At 47.0% G+C, this 18619-nt stretch overlaps 1 protein-coding gene across 1 annotated transcript; it reads right to left on the bottom strand.

Moving 5' to 3' along the window:
- Positions 1-1007: 1007 nt before the first annotated feature.
- Positions 1008-17781, bottom strand: LOC115085913 (oocyte zinc finger protein XlCOF6-like). Its single transcript, XM_029592451.1, has 4 exons — positions 17356-17781; positions 15583-15709; positions 9815-9934; positions 1008-5168 (listed from the first exon to the last, which is right to left on the bottom strand). Exons 1-4 carry the CDS (start codon positions 17377-17379, stop codon positions 3286-3288), a joined length of 2154 nt encoding a protein of 717 aa, XP_029448311.1. The 5' UTR covers positions 17380-17781; the 3' UTR covers positions 1008-3285.
- Between the last annotated feature and the right edge of the window lie 838 nt (positions 17782-18619).

The raw sequence follows: 18619 nt of genomic DNA, 5'->3' as shown, positions 1-18619 counted from the left end.
GCAGACCCCCTTCAGATCATCGACCTCAGCCCACAGGCATCTCACCTCTTCCAAAGGATCGCCCTCCGAATCATCTCCCCCTAGATGATCTCCCGGAAGGTCCTCACCAATGTCCTGAGCCACCTGACTCCATTCCCGAGTCAGGATTGGGCCGCATCCATTTCTTCTTGGGCCAGAACACTTCCACCGGACCCCCCGCCAGAACTCCCGATGACGGAGCCCCCGCCTGAAGCAGGACCCTTCCAAATTAAAAAAAAACCCAACTTGTGCATTACAGCACAAACTCGGGGGGGGGGGGGGGGTGCAGTGAGGTCCTCCCAGAACCTCCCACACAGCAAAGGAGTTAAAATGTGTGTGTGGGGGAGGAGGGATTAGCACTCCCTTCCTCCAAGTTTCCCCGAACAGCGGGAGCAGAACCTAAAATGGCCACATTCCCACTCTGCATCGGTCTCTCTCACAGGGCCTGAAGCACAGCTCCGGCACTGCTGCTTTTTACCAGCAGCCTTTTTCTTCTCTGCCGTATTGAGAGCTCTCCCCCCGCCGCCCCATAGACCGGAGAGCAGTAATCACCAGCAGCGTTCCCCTGTGCTCGGTGGGGGCTGCCATGTTCCCGGCGCCGTGCGGGAGCTAACACGAGCTTTCCCCCGAGCTTCTCCTCTTTCCCTCTGCAGCAAAGAAGCTACGGCGCTTAACAAAACGCCTGCAGGGCGGGCAGAAGCACCACTGAAGGTCCTTCTTCGGATGGTGTCCAGGCGGTTCCCTGCCACGCTACACTTTTTTTTTTTTTTTTGTTGTAAATCTTAAAAGGGGCCAATCCCCGGAAGCCAAAACCCCCCTGAAACACAAAATAAATTCACTTCCTGCAAGGTCAGAGGGGTCTCCTTCAGCAAGGAAGGAGAAGAGGATCAGGAAAGAGGGAGCCAGCACCAGTGGCTATCAGACCCTCCCCCTCAATGTCAGAGCACAAGCCAAAAAAAAAAAAAAGGGCCACTGACCCTCGTCCTTACTCTATCAAGGAGATGATGGGCCCACGAAGGACTTAACAATCCCTGGGGGCAATTTTTTTTTTTTTCCATCCACCAAGGTCCGACCGCACGTCGGACGCTCCTATCACCCGCTGGAGACTGGGAATACTGGGAGACTGCGGGCGGCAGCACAGTAACCAAAGTACAAGAAAACTTTTCTTCTGTCACCGTCTGCTTGGCAGGGGAGAAAAGCCCATTCATCTGCACGGGTCTGGGGACGATATGGAAACGAGGAGCTCGAACCGTACGTGCCAGCCACTGCGGCGACTTGAGGAACGGGGATTATCTGGGTGCAGCAGCATTGGGGAAAGCGAGCAGTGCGGCTGAATTCCGAATAGATGGCAGTGGAGAGAGATGGGCTCAGTGCCAGGTCTGGAAGGAGCAGGTTGCGCCAGTCTAAACAGGCGGTGTGGTAAGTGTGTGCACTAAGAAAGGGGCAGATTTTGGGTGAGGTGATGGAAGTAACATGTTGTAACAGTGCTTTGGATGCTGAAATCAACTATAGGAAGCTTCTTTCTGGCGTTCATAGGGCATAATATACACAAACAACACAGCAAGGTCTGCTTGGAAGTTCTCTGTAATCAGGCTGGGGGCACTCAAAAACAGCTGGGATTCTGCTACATTTCCTTGGTCTCCGTTGGCATAGCTTGGTACCTTCATTGCTTGATGATAATCTCCCTCTCTCCATCCGCTAAACAGAATTAACTGCTTGGCACTGAACTTTCTATTAGCAATGCCATTCTTGTGTTTTTCTCCTTTACAAAAATGTCCAGTTTTCTAGCAGCAAGCTTTTCCCCCCGCGTTGGTGCAGGAAAATCCAAAATGTCTTTATGATTCTAGTGTTTTTCTGGTACAGTGATATGATAGTGTTTATCAGTTTCCAGGGGGTGAGCCAAGTCACCATACATTGCCTGTATGTATATAGAACTCCTGGCATCAGTACTCCGCATCCAAAATCAAGATACGTAACCATTCGTGGTTCAGTTCTACAGAATCTGCATTTGTCTGTTCTTCCACTTTTTTTTTCTACGTTGGCTGTAAACCGTATGGTCCACAGCCTATTGTCCTGTGCTGGAATTATCAATCTTGTATCTTTAGGTCTGAGTTCGGTGATCTTTAACCATTCATGTGTTAGGTTTTGATCTGTGTGTGGTGGTTGAACTTCCTGTTGTATTGGTGCATGTTATTCCCTCTTTGCTGGTCCAGCCATTCAACAGTTTTTTTTTCCTCCTGTTTCACAAACAGTGGATGCTCACTCATTCTTTCTATAATCCAGAATTCTTATCCAAGTTTCATTATGGAAATTAGTGTGTGTACTTCAGTGCATTGCGGGTATTTGAGTATGTTGATGCTGTTACGTATACTTGGAGTTTATGATAGCTGCACTGCATGTATAATCTATTTCTATAGGAGCTATTCCTCCTTCAGCTTTTGGGATGTAGTGTCTCAGTATACACTGGTTCTTATAGATTGGTTGGTGGGCACTGGCACATTTTCTAGTTCTTACATCCAATCGGTTGAGATCTATCTGGGGCCAGTCTACATTTTCAAGGAAGTGCAGGCGTTGCAAGCTGATTGACAGCTTTTAACTTATTCTGTGATGTTAAAGCACTTCTCAATATTAGTTTGAGCCTCCTGTACTACTCTATTTTCTCTCAATGATTTTTGTTGGATTGTTGCACTTTCATCAACTCTTAAATATTTATTTACACTTTCCTGCTAACATTCTTTTAGATTGGTGTTCAGTTAAGGAAATGTTTTCAATGTTTCTTCTTTTTCATCAGTGTGAAAAATTTGGCATTGTCAGGAGTATCTTCCAACTGATGCATATAGATCCAGGCATCCCCTATTTACCACTTGTTAAGTTCTTCTCCTTTTTTTCCATAGCCGCTTGCTACCTCAGCGCTCAAGTTCACTCCACCCTGTTTATTGTAACTTTGCCTCTTGTTCAGTGTTACGTTAATGTTTACCCCTTGCTCCTTGTAAACCGACATAATATGATATGCATCATGAATGTCAGTATAGAAAAGCATTAAGTAAAATAAATAAATAAATACATTTATTACAAACAACACATTAAAATGATATATAAGGGGTAAAGTCTCCAGATAGATTAATTTTGTGCATACTTTGAAAGGAATAAACTTCACTTGTAAGCCAGGGTATATCGAGTATAATCTCAGTCTCCTAATAATTTCATTTATGCCAAAGAGAACTTCCTTCTGGAGTTCATAGGGTGCATTATGTACAAGTAGCATGTCTAGAGCACACCAGTGTGGATTTTTTGGTGTCCTGTGAGATGTGCCTTCTGCTTGAAGCTTTTATCACACAAAGCACATGAAAATGGTCTCTCACCAGTGTGAATTTTTTTATGCAAACCAAGGCTTGCCTTTTGATTGAAGCGTTTATCACACACAGTACAAGAAAATGGTCTCTCACCAGTGTGAATTTTCTGGTGCGATATAAGGTTTGCCTTTAGATAGAAAACTTTATCGCATACAGTACAAGGAAATGATCTCTCACCAGTATGGATTTTTTGGTGAATTGTTAAGTTATTCTTCCATCTGAAATGTTTATCACACACAATACATGAAAATGGTCTCTCCTCAGTGTGGATTATTTGGTGATCTGTTAGGAGTGTCTTCCGACTGAAGCTCTTCTTACACTCAGAACATGAAAATGGTTTCATACCAGTGTGGATTTTTAGATGTTCAGTGAGGGCTGCCTTCCGCTTAAACCTTTTATCACACATAGTACATAAAAATGGTCTTTCACCAGTATGGATTTTCTGGTGTACCCGGAGGATTGACTTTTGATTGAAGCTTTTATCACACACGGTACATAAAAATGGTCTCTCACCAGTGTGAATTTTCTGGTGAGATCTGAGGCTTGCCTTTAAATTGAAACTTCTATCACACACCGTACATGAAAATGGTCTCTCACCGGTGTGTATTCTTTGATGCACCGTGAGGTTTCCCTTCAGATTAAAACTTTTATTGCACTCGGTACATGAAAACATCTTCTCTCCAGTGTGGATTTTTTTATGTCTATTTAGGTTTTTTTTGACAGAGAAGCTTTTAAAACACGTAGAACATGAAAATGGTTTCTCCCCAGTATGAATTTTTAGGTGATCTATCAGTAGCATCTTCCGAGTGAAACTTTTATTACATTCAGAACATGAATATGGTCTAACACCAGTGTGAGTTTTCTGGTGTGTTGTGAGGTGTCTTTTCAGCTTAAAACTTTTATCACACTCTGTACATGAAAATTGTTTATCCTCTGAGGGTAGTCTCTCTGAAGTGTGGATTTTTTTGTGCATTTTCAGATTTGCCTTGTGTTTGAAGCTTTTACTGCACACATTACATGCAAAAGGTCTCTCACTGGTATGGACTTTTTGGTGCATTAAGTAGTTATACTTCCATGAAAAGCTTTTATCACATTCAGTACATGAAAATGGTTTCACACCAGTGTGAACTTTTTCGTGTTCTATGAGGCCTGACTTCTGCTTGAAGGTTTTTTCACACTCAGCACATGAAAGCCGTCTCATACTGGTGTGGATCTTTTGGTGTCTTGTGAGTTTTGCCTTCTGATTGAAGCTTTTGCCACAGTCAGTACATGATAATGGTCTCTCATCTGTTTGTGCTCTCTCTCCCTTGTTGATTTTCTGGTGTTCCGTCAGTTCTTCCTTCCAAGTGAAACCTTTTCCATTCTCAAAACATGTAAAAGGCGTCTCTTGGTGTGTTTTCTGTTGTTCCAGTAGTGTTCCCTTCTGATTGAAGGTTTTCCCATGGAATGTAGATGTAGAGGGTATCTCTTCTGTGTGAGATTTCTGATGTGACAGCTGACTTACAGGATCACTGATGAATATCCCACATGTATCATATAAACATCTTTGTTCTCTTATGTACTTTCTCAGCTCTTGACCTATGATATTATAGGCACTTTCCTCACCCACAGGAGAATTCTCAGCCGAGTTTCTTTGCTTCTGTTCTGAAATGCATTGCTTCCTGTCCTTTCTTCCCTTGTCAGAACATGAAGAAGTTTCCTCTTCGTCTTTTTCTGATAAAATCTTGTTCCCTTCTGGATTCTCACTGAGCTTCCAATGATGTGCCTCTGAGTTATTGTTTCTGGGATCTTCGTTTTCTAGATACAAAATAAATGCTGGGCATTATTATGTTTGCTGGAGAGGCACAGAACAAGAGACTCCAGAGAAGTGAAGCGGCTCTGATCTAACTAGAATTCAGAAACCGCAGGGAATGAGGGATTTTTAGGTAATAATGGAGAGAACTCCCCACTGATCTCCAAGTTCCAGCACAGGAACTTCTGACCATGGGACAAGATCTGGGCCAGTAATCAGGAAAGGCTGCTAATATACTTCCTGTTCCCATCCTGAGTAGAATGGAAGGCTAAGCAGGCCTTGTGCCTGGCTTGGCCAATGTAATATGGTGCCAGGCTCAGGAGGCAGCTGGCCCTGGGTTTAGGGGAAGTGAAAGGAGGTGGGAGGGAGAGAATTATGACAGGGAGTTAAGAAAGACAGGGAGCAGTGCTCCCTAGGAACGTTAGGATAGGTGAGGGGGGGAGGGGAAGTGAGGGGTGGAGCTGTGAGCAGGGGACTGTTCATGCGTCCCCTGCTTTTGTTTGAATTTAAAAGGTAGTGTGCACATTGGCTGGGGCGGGTGGAACTTTGTAAACAGGTGAGGGCCTGAAGAGGGGGCATCAGCAGCAACGGCGCCAATGCTCATTCGCGCCCTGTTCGCTGTTGTGGCCGCTTCCTTGCATTCTCTGCATCGGGCCCAGTCGGGTAGGGTGTCAGCGTTACCAACCTGTGGGTTCGCGGTTCCAGGCGTTCCATGGAGTCGGAAGAGGCGGCAGTCGCGGGAGAGGAGGCCGGAGGCGTGACGGAGGGAGGTCCTTTGGCCGTCGGGCTGGTCGGGGCTGAGCTCCCCACGGTGAGCGCGCTGCCGAGCGGGCCGTTGCGGATGGGGGGGGGGGGGGGGAAGGAAATGAGCCGCGTGTGGTGCCTCCGCTCGCGGGAGAAATTTCACTGGTGCGGGGAGCCTCGGGGTCTGCGAGGCCAATCGCGCGGGCGTGCTGCTCTGGCTGTAGTCAGGGCCAAAGGGGGAGGGAGTTGCAGGTCCTGAGTCCTCTGGGGGAGGGGGGAGCCCGGTGTGGTGCCTGCCCGAGTGGGAGCTGCTGCGGCTGCACAGCATCCTGCTCTGGCAGCTGTCCAGGGTGCTGAATGCTTGGTCGGTGCGCTCGCTGGGCTGCGCTCCGGAGGGGAATTTTGAACAGGCCGCGGGACCTAGTGTTTGGTGGCCGGACTGGGCGAGCATGCCGTGTACCGGGGCGGGTTCCTAGCCTGTGGAGGGGAGGACTAATTATATGGACCCGTCCGGGGGGCCCGGAGTGGAATCCGTTACGGGGAAGGCAGTTCTTCAATCCCAGATTTGCTGCGGATCCTTCTAGATCCCAGTGGTTGTCCCCTGGGGCAGCAGCGCGTGGGGACTGGTGCGCAGGGTAGATCTCCGGGTCTCAGCAGTGGATATCAAGGAGATCCGCTTTTACCTTGGTTCATGGGTCCAGAGGCAAGTTTTTTCCCGGCGGGCAGTTCTAGTCCCGGTGGGTGGCGAGGGGCTCCTGGGGGGTTCCCCATGTGGAGTAACTATAGCGATGGTCCCGGTGTGCCGGAGAGGGGGGGCCTGGTGCTGCAGGATTTGTTGGGTTGTCTCCTGCGGTGCCTTTTGTTTCTTTGCAGATTGTTTTGCCGAGTGGCGCAGCTGAGCAGCCTGGGATCTCGCACACACACAGTATTTATCCCACGCACCTTTGAAATCCTTCACAGTTTTGGTCTTCACCACTTCCTCCGGAAGCGGATCCAGCTGGAGCTTCACCACTTCCTCCGGAAGCGGATCCAGTACCTCCTTTCCTTTGGAAGATTGGTTCCCGGGAGCCTGGAAGCTGTTGCGAGCGTCACTAGCCCCGGCCACTTGGAACGGTTAAGTGACTGGCGTTCAGAAGGTGGTGTCTTCCCTTTCTCCTAGGGGGTGGACTTGGGGGCATGTTTCGGATTTCTTGCTATTGCAATTCATGGAAAAGGCCAGAGCGGAAGGTTGCTCTAAAGCTGCCATAAACAAGCAGTTATGCGGTTTTTCCTTTTTCATGAAGGTTCATGGATGGGGTTTTCCCCAATTGGCCGCTTTGTCATTCGTCGGCTGTTGGTGGGGTGGTCTAGAGATTCCACTCGTGCGGGGAACGGGCGATTGCCCATTACGCACGACATCTTATTGAGATTATGGGATGTTTTGCCTAGCATTTGTACAGCTCCTTATGAATGTTGCCTGATTAGGGCGGCTTTTGTATTGGCATTTTTTTGGAGCTTTCAGGGTTAGCGAATTGGTAGCCGGGGCGGAATCCACCGGGTTGCTAGAGCGGCATGTGACCTTATCCCCCGCCTCCTTGCTCTTGTTTATTCCAAGGTCAAAAACCGATAAAGCGGGCAAAGGGCTCTCAGTTACATTAAGGGCGGTTCCAGGTTTACGTCCTTGCCTGGTTGCTAACACATTGGCATAGGCTCAGTTGCGTGCCCCTGGGAAGGCCTAGTTTCTGGTCCACGCTGATGTTCGTTCGCTGACCAAATATCAGTTTCAGATGGTGTTGCAGTCTGCCTGCTGTCCTTAGGTTTAGATGTGGGGAAATTTGGAACACACTCATTCTGCGGCTTCAGCAGATGGGATGATCCAAAGGATCGGGCGCTGGAAGTCAGAAGCATTCGAAGGCTATGCTCGTCCTGGGCCTTTGTCATTTCAGTGCCCTCCCTAATTATGTTTTCTTTCTAGGTGCTGATCATTCGTGACGCTGCGTTTGGATTGTGGGACATTCACATTATCGTTTGGGCTCCCAGACACACATACGGAAGCCTGTATGGGCCTCATTTGGACTTTTCTGGACGGGGCGTTTGTATTGAATGGTTGGGACACAGGGGCATGAAGTGGAATGAGTTGATCCCGTGTTTGCAGAAGGGTTTATGACGGTATGGGCATCCGAATGTTTTGATCATTCATTTGGGGGGATGGGTAACGACCGGGGAAGGATGTCAGGGCGTAAATTTATCAGCACGGTGCATAAGGATTTAATGTTTGTTTCCATGCTGCTCCCTGCTGCAATAATTTGTTGGTCTGATATCATAGCAAGGCCTGCTGAAATGGATAGCAATCTGGCGCAGGAGCCGTGCAAAAGCCAATCAGCAGATTGGCTCTTGGTTAAGCATGTTGGGGGTATCGGCACGTCCGTCATGAGTGGGCATGGGACTCGGTGGGGGGTTTGTTCAGGGAGGACGGTGTGCACTTGTCATTCATTGGCCTTGATTTATTCCTCAATTCATTTCAGGAGGCCTTGGAGAGACTTTTTCCGTAGGAATCCTGGCCGCCACCTTTGGGGGTCACAGATCTGGTGATCTGTGCCTGTGGCTGGTTGCCCGAGCCTTTAGGGTGAAATGTTATTATTTCTACGAGTTGACTTTGTCAAGTTGTAATTTGTGAAGACAGCTGGGTGCAGAGTTGTCAGAGACGGGACTCCTTGCTGGGAGGTGGCGGGGGGTCATCCTGGCTTGGACTCCTTGCTGGGAGGTGGTGGGGGCCGGGGATATTGAGTTCAACGAACGGAGGAACTTGATGGCCGGTTGGCTAGCAGGGATCATCTTGCTGGGAGGTGGCGGATGGTCGGCTGAGTTCCCAGATCGGGTACTGAGGGCTCGGGCAGCTATTTTGTACAATAAAGCTGCGGCCTCTTGGATTCCAATACTGTGTTTGTGTATTTTCTGAGGGAATGAGGGGGGTGGGGGGAGGAGATTGGGGATGGGAGTGTTGCTACTGTAACAGGGCGAGGCGGAAGGCATGTAAGTCCTGGCTGCCCATATTACAATAATATATGGAGCTCTGCACTGAACAGATCAGAGTCCTAAAATCCTGGACTAGTCAGTCTCTGTGATCTAGGCCTTCCATTACTTTCTACCTGATCTTGGTGACATGGACTTTCAAAGCACTCTAAGCGCATAAACCATGCTTTGAAAGTTAGCCTGTGGATTCTGTGGTAAAGGTACACGTGAAACCTGGTTTTCACATACTTTTACCTGTATTCGTGCAGGCATTCCTAGAAGTGGAGAAAAGATTTATGTGCACACTTTTGATTGTCAAAAGTATGCGCATAAATCTACAAGCATTAGCTCGGGCGCGGGCATAACTTCGAGCACATGCATCAGCACGCATACCGGGGACACCTGAAAGATTTCGAAGCAGCATGAGGTGCAGAAATCCTCTCTGAAAATTCACCTTAGTGTCTGGGGATTGAAAGTATCTGCAGGTCTTAACCCTGCATGAGCTGTTATAAAATCTCATAATGGCCCTCAGATGGTCTTAGGACAGGGGTTTTCCACCAGGTCCTCGGGGCACACTTAACCAGTCGGATTTTCAGGATATCCACAATGAATATGCATGAGATAGATCTGCATATAGTGAAATCAGTGCATGCAAATCTATTTCATGTATATTCATTGTGGCAATCCTGAAAACATGACTGGCTAGGTGTGCCCCCTGGATTGAAAAGCATTGCTCTCTAGGGCATCTGAGTTTGGAAAAAGACATCCTGTGTGATTGACGTCTGTGACAGAAACCCTGTGAGTGATTACAGAGATCTCCAGAGGAGCTTGTGCAGGGGTCTCTGCAGTTCCCAGCTGCTCCTTCCACTCTTCCTCTCAGCAGTTTTACCCCGGTCCCTCTTATTCCTGTACTCACCTGAGCTGCTGCTTCTCCCAGTTCCTCCTTCCTCTGATCCCGGCTCGTCCCCGATGTACGGCTCTTCTCCTCGTGCAATGCGGGAGATAATATCAGGTGTGACGGTCGGAGAGCCTGATCCTGGGGGAAGAACACAGAGCATTAGGTTTCCCTTAATCTGACTTCATTTCATTCACCCAAATTCAAAAAATATAGTTTTCAATACCCAATCATTTTCCACCTTCAGTAAACAAAAATATTCAAACCCTCGGTTAGAGAAGCTCAGTTCAGAAGCCCTGCATCTTGGAAAGATCACGTAAACCCTCTGTCTGCATCTTTATAATCTGGTTCCCACTATGAAAAGTGTAATCTATTATCATTCTCATCTCCGGGAGGGACATTTCATAACGCCCCACAGAGCAGTGATGTCTGCGTAAACACATGCACACGTTTGCTTTGAACGTTCACACATAAGCGGCTGAGCCCCTGCACAGGTTTAACTCATGCAAACTTACACCTGCTCTTCGGAGGGCGCAATTTATGGCGCTTAACTTGCGTGGGGCAAGTACTTTTCAAAATCAGAAAGCGTGCATGCAGGTTTCAACTCCGTCCCCCTGCTCGACTCCTCTCTGCTGTCCGCATAAAACCACGAGCGGCACTTTTACACAATCTGAGCCCCGGGCTTTTGTAGTACGGCCATTTACACGATTAAAGATCAAGCTTTGTATTTTTTCCTGCACGCGACAAATTTTGAAAACCAACCCCATGTGCGATCCTCACCATCTGAAATATAGAAACACGGACGATGACGGCTGCCCGCAATCCTCTGCCGGTCCGGCTGCCGAAACTGATACAGCCGCGGCCCCCAATGATCTAGAGGCCCTCCCTTCCCCCCGACGTGACCGAGGAAGTTCCCTCCTCCCCTGAAGCACAGCCAGTGCAAAGGGATCGGGAGCCGAGCTGGACCCCACCAAAGGCCGCATGCCCTGCACGGTATCGGCGCTGTTCCCCACACGGTCGCAAAAAAAAAAACTTGCTTTGGGAGAAGTGCCGCCAGCGCACGCCGCCAAACAAAAAAGCAGGCCGCACATGTGGTCAGAAATTCATTCTACACAAGTGGCTGGAAACAAAGCCGCGCGGCCACACCGCTGAGAACGGCACATGGTTAAAACACCCCAGCCTCCAGGATCCCCCCCGGCAGAATAAAACAACAACGGGCTTTACCCCCTCATTGCCTGCATCCGGCACCGACAGCCCCCGCGCTTCCGTGAGCGCCCTGCTGTCTGCCGCCTCAAAACAAACTCTTGGTTTAAACTTTGCTTCCTTTTTTTTTTCTTTTTGAAAAAATTTTTTTTTTTTAATTTATCACCAAAGAACAAAAACGGGAATATTTCGCTGTCCCAGGACGACGGCAAGCAGGAGGCGGTCTCGAAGGTCACGAGGGAGCCAGGCCGCTGGCTATCATGGCCTCCGGAAACAATGGGCTACAGACAGGCAAGGGGGTTAGAAATCCCCCCCCCTGGTAGCCCAGCTCCACCTGAGGGATGGTCCACCAAGGTCCCTAACACTTCAGGGAGCCACAAGTCCAATCCAAAATTCACCTAAAGTCCTTTTTTTTGTTTGCTTGTTTTTTTTTTACTAAGACTAGTCAGATTGCATACAAATATACAATCATATCTTTGGGATGTAGAGGTTAAGAACATGCCGTACTGGGTCAGTCCAAGGGTCCATCAAGCCCAGCATCCTGTTTCCAACAGTGGCCAATCCAGGCCATAAGAACCTGGTAAGTACCCAAACACCAAGAAGATCCCATGCTACTGATGCCAGTAATAGCAGTGGCTATTTTCTAAGTCAACTTAATTAATAGCAGGTAATGGACTTCTTCTCCAAGAACATATCCAATCCTTTTTTGAACACAGCTATACTAACTGCACTAACCACATCCTCTGGCAACAAATTCCAGAGTTTAATTGTGCGTTGAGTGAAAAAGAACTTTCTCCAATTAGTTTTAAATGTGCCCCATGCTAACTTCACGGGACAAGGTCAGGTTGATACCATTTTGAAAAATGGCATTGACTGGGCCCAGGGCAACCCCTAGATCCCAGAGATAGGATTGTATTTGGACTGGGGAGGCAGAGATGACTTGATGCCTAGGGTAGAGGATAGGGAAGGGAGCGGGATGTTGTTACACATTTTTATATCATTTTGGGTTTTCTTTATTGTGGGGTTATCGCCACCTCTACAAGCGGCAGGGAGTTGCCATGGACCCTGCGAGGGAGCGCATAAGAGACTCCCTCAGAACGCATTCAAGGAGCGGCCACAGTCATCTGTACCGGACCTCTTTAAGTCCCAACCTAGCAAAGGGATTCTGGGCTCGGGTGGATCCCTGCGGACTGGGATAAGAGACTAGGGCCCAGAGGGAAGAGGAAGGCCCCCAGGAGAAAGACGGAAGCCTTAAGAAAGCGAACATAAACGGAACAGTAAGCTGCATTTCCACAATGGGTTCCTTGAGCTGCGTAGCCCAGCTGCTTTGTTTTGTTCATTATCGTTCTCCAATAAAGAAGCTTATAAAGATTTTTTTCCAGGCTGCAGTCTGTTCTCTGGCTAGTCCTGACCGCGCGGTACCAGAGACCCCCCCCTCCCCCCCCGAGCCATTGGAGCAAATCTGGCGGGGGAGGAATTTTGGGCCTCAGACCCTAGTAGTGATGGCGGCCCTGGCTGAGGAGGGTCAGCAGCGCGTGCTTTGGGCCAGTTCCGCTGCACGATTTTTTTTTAATCGCACGATCCTCCGGCAAAAAAAAAAAAAAAAATTTGCACCACGCAGATGCCGCAAGATTTTTGTCAGGGAGGGGCAAACTAGCGCAGGATGGCCTCCCCCCCACGATAATTTGCATCTCCTGCGCTAAAATAACACGACTTGATAAATCTCTCTACAAATCTGTAAAATCTGGACTGAGCATTTCCAGTAAACGTTTATAAAAAGATTATAACCTGAAGATCTCAGACCAGGTCAAAATTACACCCGAGTTGAATTAAACCTGCTGGGAAAGAATGTCAACCGCCGCAATAACAGTGCAGGAACTCCAGGAATGCCCAGAAAAGCGTGTGCATCCACTAGGCGGTCCACAAATCAAAGAAATAATAGTACATGAAATACTCAAACACCGCACACATCCAGGAAGCAGAAGTAAACCCTTAACCCAATTCTGCTTTCTGGCCATTTACCTAAGACACAGGTAGGCAGCGTCGGTCCTGGAGCGTCACAACCAAATCTGGTTTTCGTAGTATCCACAATGAATATGCATGAGGTATATTTGTATGCACTGCCTCCACTGTATGCAAATGTACCTCATTTATTTATTTATTTAGAAAATGTATATCCCGCCCCTCCAATCCAATTGTCCAGGGCAGGTCGCCACTCATAAAATATAAAACATACGTACGCATAATTAAAACAAAACATTCTAATAATCGCTTAAAAACAGCTTGAAACAAAGTTTTCAAAACACTTTCTAAAAATCTCTACATCACTTTCTCTTCTCAAGTATGCAGGAAGAGCATCTCACGTAGCAGGAGCAGCATACTACAAGAATGCTCTTTCACGTGTGCTCGATAGTCCCCTGTTGGAATGTCGTACGATCATATCAGACCCTTCAGGTCTTAATGAACGCACTGGCACATAGGGCTGCAATCCAGTTGCCAACAGACTCCGATCCTCTGAATGAAGCAGCTTAGGAAGGGACGCCATTAGTTTGAAATGTGGCCGGAACCCGACTGGTGGCCAGTGAAGGTCCGCAGGAACCAGAGTAATGTGATCCTACCTTCCCTTCCACCACCGGTAATGACCCTGGCTGCTGCATGTTCCACTAACTGCCAAACATGAAAAAAAACAAAACTTATCTGGTAAGCCAATAAATAATCTATTACAGTAATCTATCTGGCTCAGTGCCAGCGCTTTATACAGACCCCAGGGCAGTAGTGTCTTTAATGGTTTTAACCATCTTAAAAACTTATAAAATGCTGTCTCGGCAATATTCTTCACATGGGGAACCATTTGAATCTTAATAAAACACCTAGGGCTATGAACGTCTGTCAAAATGGAGACGGGAAGACCTTCATAACTTATCTGTACACCCTCAAATGGGGGCTTTTCTCCAATCCAGAGTAGCTTAGTTTTGTATTTTTCAGAAGGAAAAAACCCTCTTTCCCAACCAAACTCTTATGTCACGCAAACACTGATCAAAAGGAGCCAAAGGGAAGCTTTGACCCTTTAAAAAAAGGCCAACAGCTGAACATGTATGTGTTAAATAAAGTCCAGAGGGCTGAGCCCTGAGGCACTCCTGAACGTAAACTGTGACGGGAGGAGAAAGCAGCACCCAGCTGGGCTCCTTGCCTTCACCCCTTTAAGAAAAGGCTCAAACCATTTTAATGCAACCCCCTCTTATACCGACTCTTCTCAGTCAAAGGAGCAATAAATCATGTCCAACTGAATCAAAAGCTGCGGCCAAATCCAACTGCACTAATATATTTATTATATGTATTTAAAAGTTTTTCTATTCTGTTTATAACAAGTGTGCTAAAGGGATGACAATATAAAGCATCTTTAAAAATACAAGATAAATACAGCAATTGAATATAACTAACACAAAATATCATTAAAATACATCAAGTACATTAAAACTAATAAAAATAAAAACACATATTAAAGGAAAGCGCCTGAGTAAACAGATATGCCTTAAGATGCTTTTGAAATTATTTTATATCTTCAGAATCGCCCCAGGTTCCAGTTATCTGCCCTCCCCTCACTCAAGGCACCTGTGCAATTCAACTATCAGGGCTAACGATAACAAACTGGTATTATATTCCCTTCAAAAGCCAAACTGGCATTTGTCTAATATATCCTCAGATTCTACATAATTATCAAGCTGCAATAATATACTCTCTTTTCGAGAATCTTGGCCAAAGTAGGCAAGCTTGAAATTGGCAAAATTTGGAAGGCTCCTCATGCATATTCGTTGTGGATGTCCTGAACAGCAGACCTGTCTGTGGCACTCCAGGACCAGAACTGCCTACCTCTGACCTAAGACATGGTCAGAGAGGTTAATGACACTTAAAGTCCCCTCAGTCATTCTTCTCCCCAGCTCATCCCCTCTAGTCTACTTCCCACAGCCCGTTCACGCCACATTCTCCTCACCACTCACTCTCAACTCTCACAGGCCAATGTAGTAATGTGGGTGTTAAGAAACTGTGCTAGTGGTCAGTGCATGTTTTTAACCAGATTAGCCCAGATTAATTTTTTTTTAACTCCCAATGCAATAAGCTAATTAAATATAAATGCATAGAGAGTTTAGGAAAAAAAAAAAAGCACTTAAGAGTAAAATGTGCATTTGGTGCAGGTTGAGCTGTTACCTTCTGCCAGATAGCTGGATAAATCAGTACTTATCCACAGACATTTTACAACTTTTCTTTAAAACATACCCAAAAAACAGTGATCCCTCTCTCTCATACACACAAAACGCAAACTCGGCCTGGTACTGATTCCCCCTTCACTTACACACACACAGATCCTGCCCACCATCTATCCCCTGTCACTCTCTCAACATCTAGCAGTGATCTCTTCTTCCACTTCTCACCTTCATGATTCCAGCTGGCAGGAAACAAAATTATCACTGCAGCACTGCCTGATTTTTTTTTTTTTTACACCAGATCACACCAGGAAATCTTCACATTCAAATTATCTTTTTATGATGGCCAAAAGCTGCTAATAAAAATGTAAAATTCTCCCTTACCCAGTGAGATCAGGGTCTGATAATTCTCCTTCATCACATCCTTGTAAAGCTCCTTCTGCCGTTCTTCTAAATCCTCCCACTCCTCCTGGGAGAAATAGATGGCGATGTCCTCAAAGGTTACAGGATCCTGAAACACAAACCCTTCCACACTCAGCATCTTCTGCATCCCCTCCATCAGGAGACCTCACAGGGCAGGAAGAGAGTTTTCTGGGTGTATATAATTCATAGTCACATAACACACAGCCCTAGAACAGGATTATAGCCAACTGGGAACAAGTTAAATCTAGAACCTGAAAAATAAAAATCTCACTTTGTGAGACTCCTGATCTCTCTCCTCATATACAGGCCTTATTCAGTAAGGGGTAATAGTGCGTCAAAAACGCGTGTCCAACCCCACCGAACCTAATAGTGCCCGCAAAATGCAAATGCATGTTGATGGCCCTATTGGGTATTCCCGCGCAATTCAGTAAGTAAAATGTGCAGCCAAGCCGCACATTTTACTTTAAGAAATTAGTGCCTACCCAAAGGTAGGCGTTAATTTCTCCGTGCACCCGCTGACTTAATATCATGGCAATATTAAGTCGGAGGTCCCGAAAGTGAAAAAAAGTAAAAAAAACAATTTGAAATAGGCCCGCGGGTTGAAAACCGGACGCTCAATTTTGCCGGCGTCCGGTTTCCGAACCCATGGCTGTCAGCGGGCTCGAGAACCGACGCCGACAAAATTGAGTGTCGGTTGTCAAACCTGCTGACAGCCGCTGCTCCTGTCCGAAAAGACGCGCTAGGGACGCGCTACTGTCCCTAGCACCTCTTTTTACCTCGGCCCTAATTTAAATAAATTAATTTACTGTATCGCGCGCACAGGAGAGTGTCCTGGGTGCTCGCCCGCTCTCCCGCGATTTTTACTGTATCGGCCCAATAGACAGGCCGATGCAATAAAGTGTGCCCAGCCTAGCAGACGGGTTTACTTGCAGTTGGACGCGATAGACTAGCATCCAATGCAGTAAGGAGATTAGCTTGTCCAAAAGGCACGCCCTAACAAAGGCAAACCCGACAGCACCTATCACACATAAATTCCATGTAAATGAGGACATTAGCTAATGCAGGAGGGTGCTGGGTGCCCAATGCACACTTTTTAATGCGGGTAATTTAACTCCAGCTCTAGGGGGTGGAGTAAAGTCAACTCGCAGTCAAGGGCTCATGAGAAACATACAAAAAATATGGTCCTTTGTGTTACGATAAATGTGTCCTCCTCCTCCTTTTGTGAGGTTTTAATTTACTGCTCGTGCGGGAGGACAATAAATGTATATTGACTTGATCAAAAAGAAACCCACTTTTCTTATGTCCACACAATTTAGACACCCAAGGTGCACCGGATATAAACACACTTCAGCAACCTCAGCAAATACGAAAAGGAAGCGGGATAAAAACAGATGCTCGTTTTGAGCACCAGTTGCAATTATGGGCGCCTGACGCAATGAACTACTTTGAGTGCTATAGGCGCACAATTCCCCCTTAGTGCACCCTTTTTTATGCTGCTCATTTAAATGCTGAATCGGTGCCCAGGGTATGTGGCTGCACGTGCATTAGGACAATGAGCGCTCAATATAAGCGCCCATTTTGAGCGTGCGTTTTACTGCATCAGCCTGAAGGTAGGGTGCCAAAGTGCCTTTTTTTGCACCCCAAGTCTGCTCGAGCTTCTATTAAAATCAGGGCTCACCCTGCAGTAGGGTTTGTAGAGAGCAACGGAAGCTGGGGGAGGGCACAATCTCCTACCTGAGCAGAAGCTCCCGCTGGCATTTTCTTCCGCTGGTTTCAGGATTACACATGAACTGGAGGATCTTTCTCAGGCTGGGGAAGGGCTGAGTGTTTGCCTCTTGCTGTGCAATTCGGGGGCCGTTACAGGGGCAGGAGAGGGGCGAGAAGGGCAGAAGCTGAGATTTGGGGATGACTGATTCTGGTTTCCAGCACTTAATCTGCAAATCGAAGGCTGAAGGAAGAAAAGACGCTTTGTGCCTCTCTGTCTCCAGCACGGTAAACTCCTCTTTCTGCAGGGAACAGAATAATGAAATCGCACGAGGGAGGAGAGAGGTAAAGGAGCAGGGAGAGTTTTACACTGAGGGCACAGACTGATGACATCAAACAGAGAGGGCGGAGCTTTACGCTGAGCCTAACACTTTGTGTTCCCTCTTTGTGCTGCTGGTCCGATTTCTCATTTATTCTACTGTTTCTCCACATTCATTCTTCCCGTTCCTCTCAGAGGTGTCTAGAAATCTCACACGGTAGCATCTGCAGGTTCGGCACAGAGTGCTGTCTTCCCTCGCTTTTGCCCCAGCTCCTGTTGTTGGTGCACTGCCTGGCTCCAGGGAGGGAGGTAACGTCACCAGCTGGTTGATACCCTGTTTCCCCGAAAATAAGACAGTGTCTTATATTAATTTTTGCTACCAAAGATGCACTAGGCCTTATTTTCAGGGGATGTCTTATTTTTCCATGAAGAAGAATTCACATATATTGTTGAACAAAAAAATGAACATTTATTATATTCTGAATAGTTGTCTGGTTATGCTGGTTTGTGATGACAACTAACTGTGAATCCTGCAGGGTAAATAAATCACAGCTGCATGCTCTGGTGTTCTGTGTGACGGGCATGCTCCCAAATAAAAACTTTGCTAGGTCTTACTTTCGGGGGAGGTCTTATATTTAGCAATTCAGCAAAACCTCTACTAGGTCTTATTTTCAGGGGATGTCTTATTTTCGGGGAAACAGGGTACATGGCACCCCCCATCCCTTATGTAAGCAGATGCCAAATTCTGTGCCTCACTAGCCACGTTTGCCCCTTAACATGCAGGGGTCTCAATAGATCCTGCCCCTGTGAGTGAGGTCAGGTTAGTAAGATGTGTTAGTGTAGTGTACCATTCCCCATGGGAGAGGTTTGTGTTTTAACAAAACTCCTGTGCCCATGTGACACAGGGGGAAAGTGAGAATCAGCCTTAGCACAGGGTTGAGGAAGTAAGCATCTCCTTGTCACTGGTTGGGTTTA

Source organism: Rhinatrema bivittatum, chromosome 2, assembly GCF_901001135.1.
Source record: "Rhinatrema bivittatum chromosome 2, aRhiBiv1.1, whole genome shotgun sequence".
Classification (NCBI taxonomy): Eukaryota; Metazoa; Chordata; class Amphibia; order Gymnophiona; family Rhinatrematidae; genus Rhinatrema; species Rhinatrema bivittatum.
Note: the sequence above shows the minus strand (reverse complement) of the source record. Positions and strands in the feature narration are given on the sequence as shown.

What these genes read in the sequence shown, in the direction of transcription:
- LOC115085913 (XM_029592451.1), bottom strand. Translation starts at nt 17,379, where the DNA reads ATGCCAGCGGGAGCTTCTGCTCAG. An exon ending in CAGCGGGAGCTTCTGCTCAG is followed by an intron (nt 15,710 to 17,355) that starts GTAGGAGATTGT and finishes TTTGTGTTTCAG; the next exon opens with GATCCTGTAACCTTTGAGGA. An exon ending in TCAGACCCTGATCTCACTGG is followed by an intron (nt 9,935 to 15,582) that starts GTAAGGGAGAAT and finishes TTCTTCCCCCAG; the next exon opens with GATCAGGCTCTCCGACCGTC.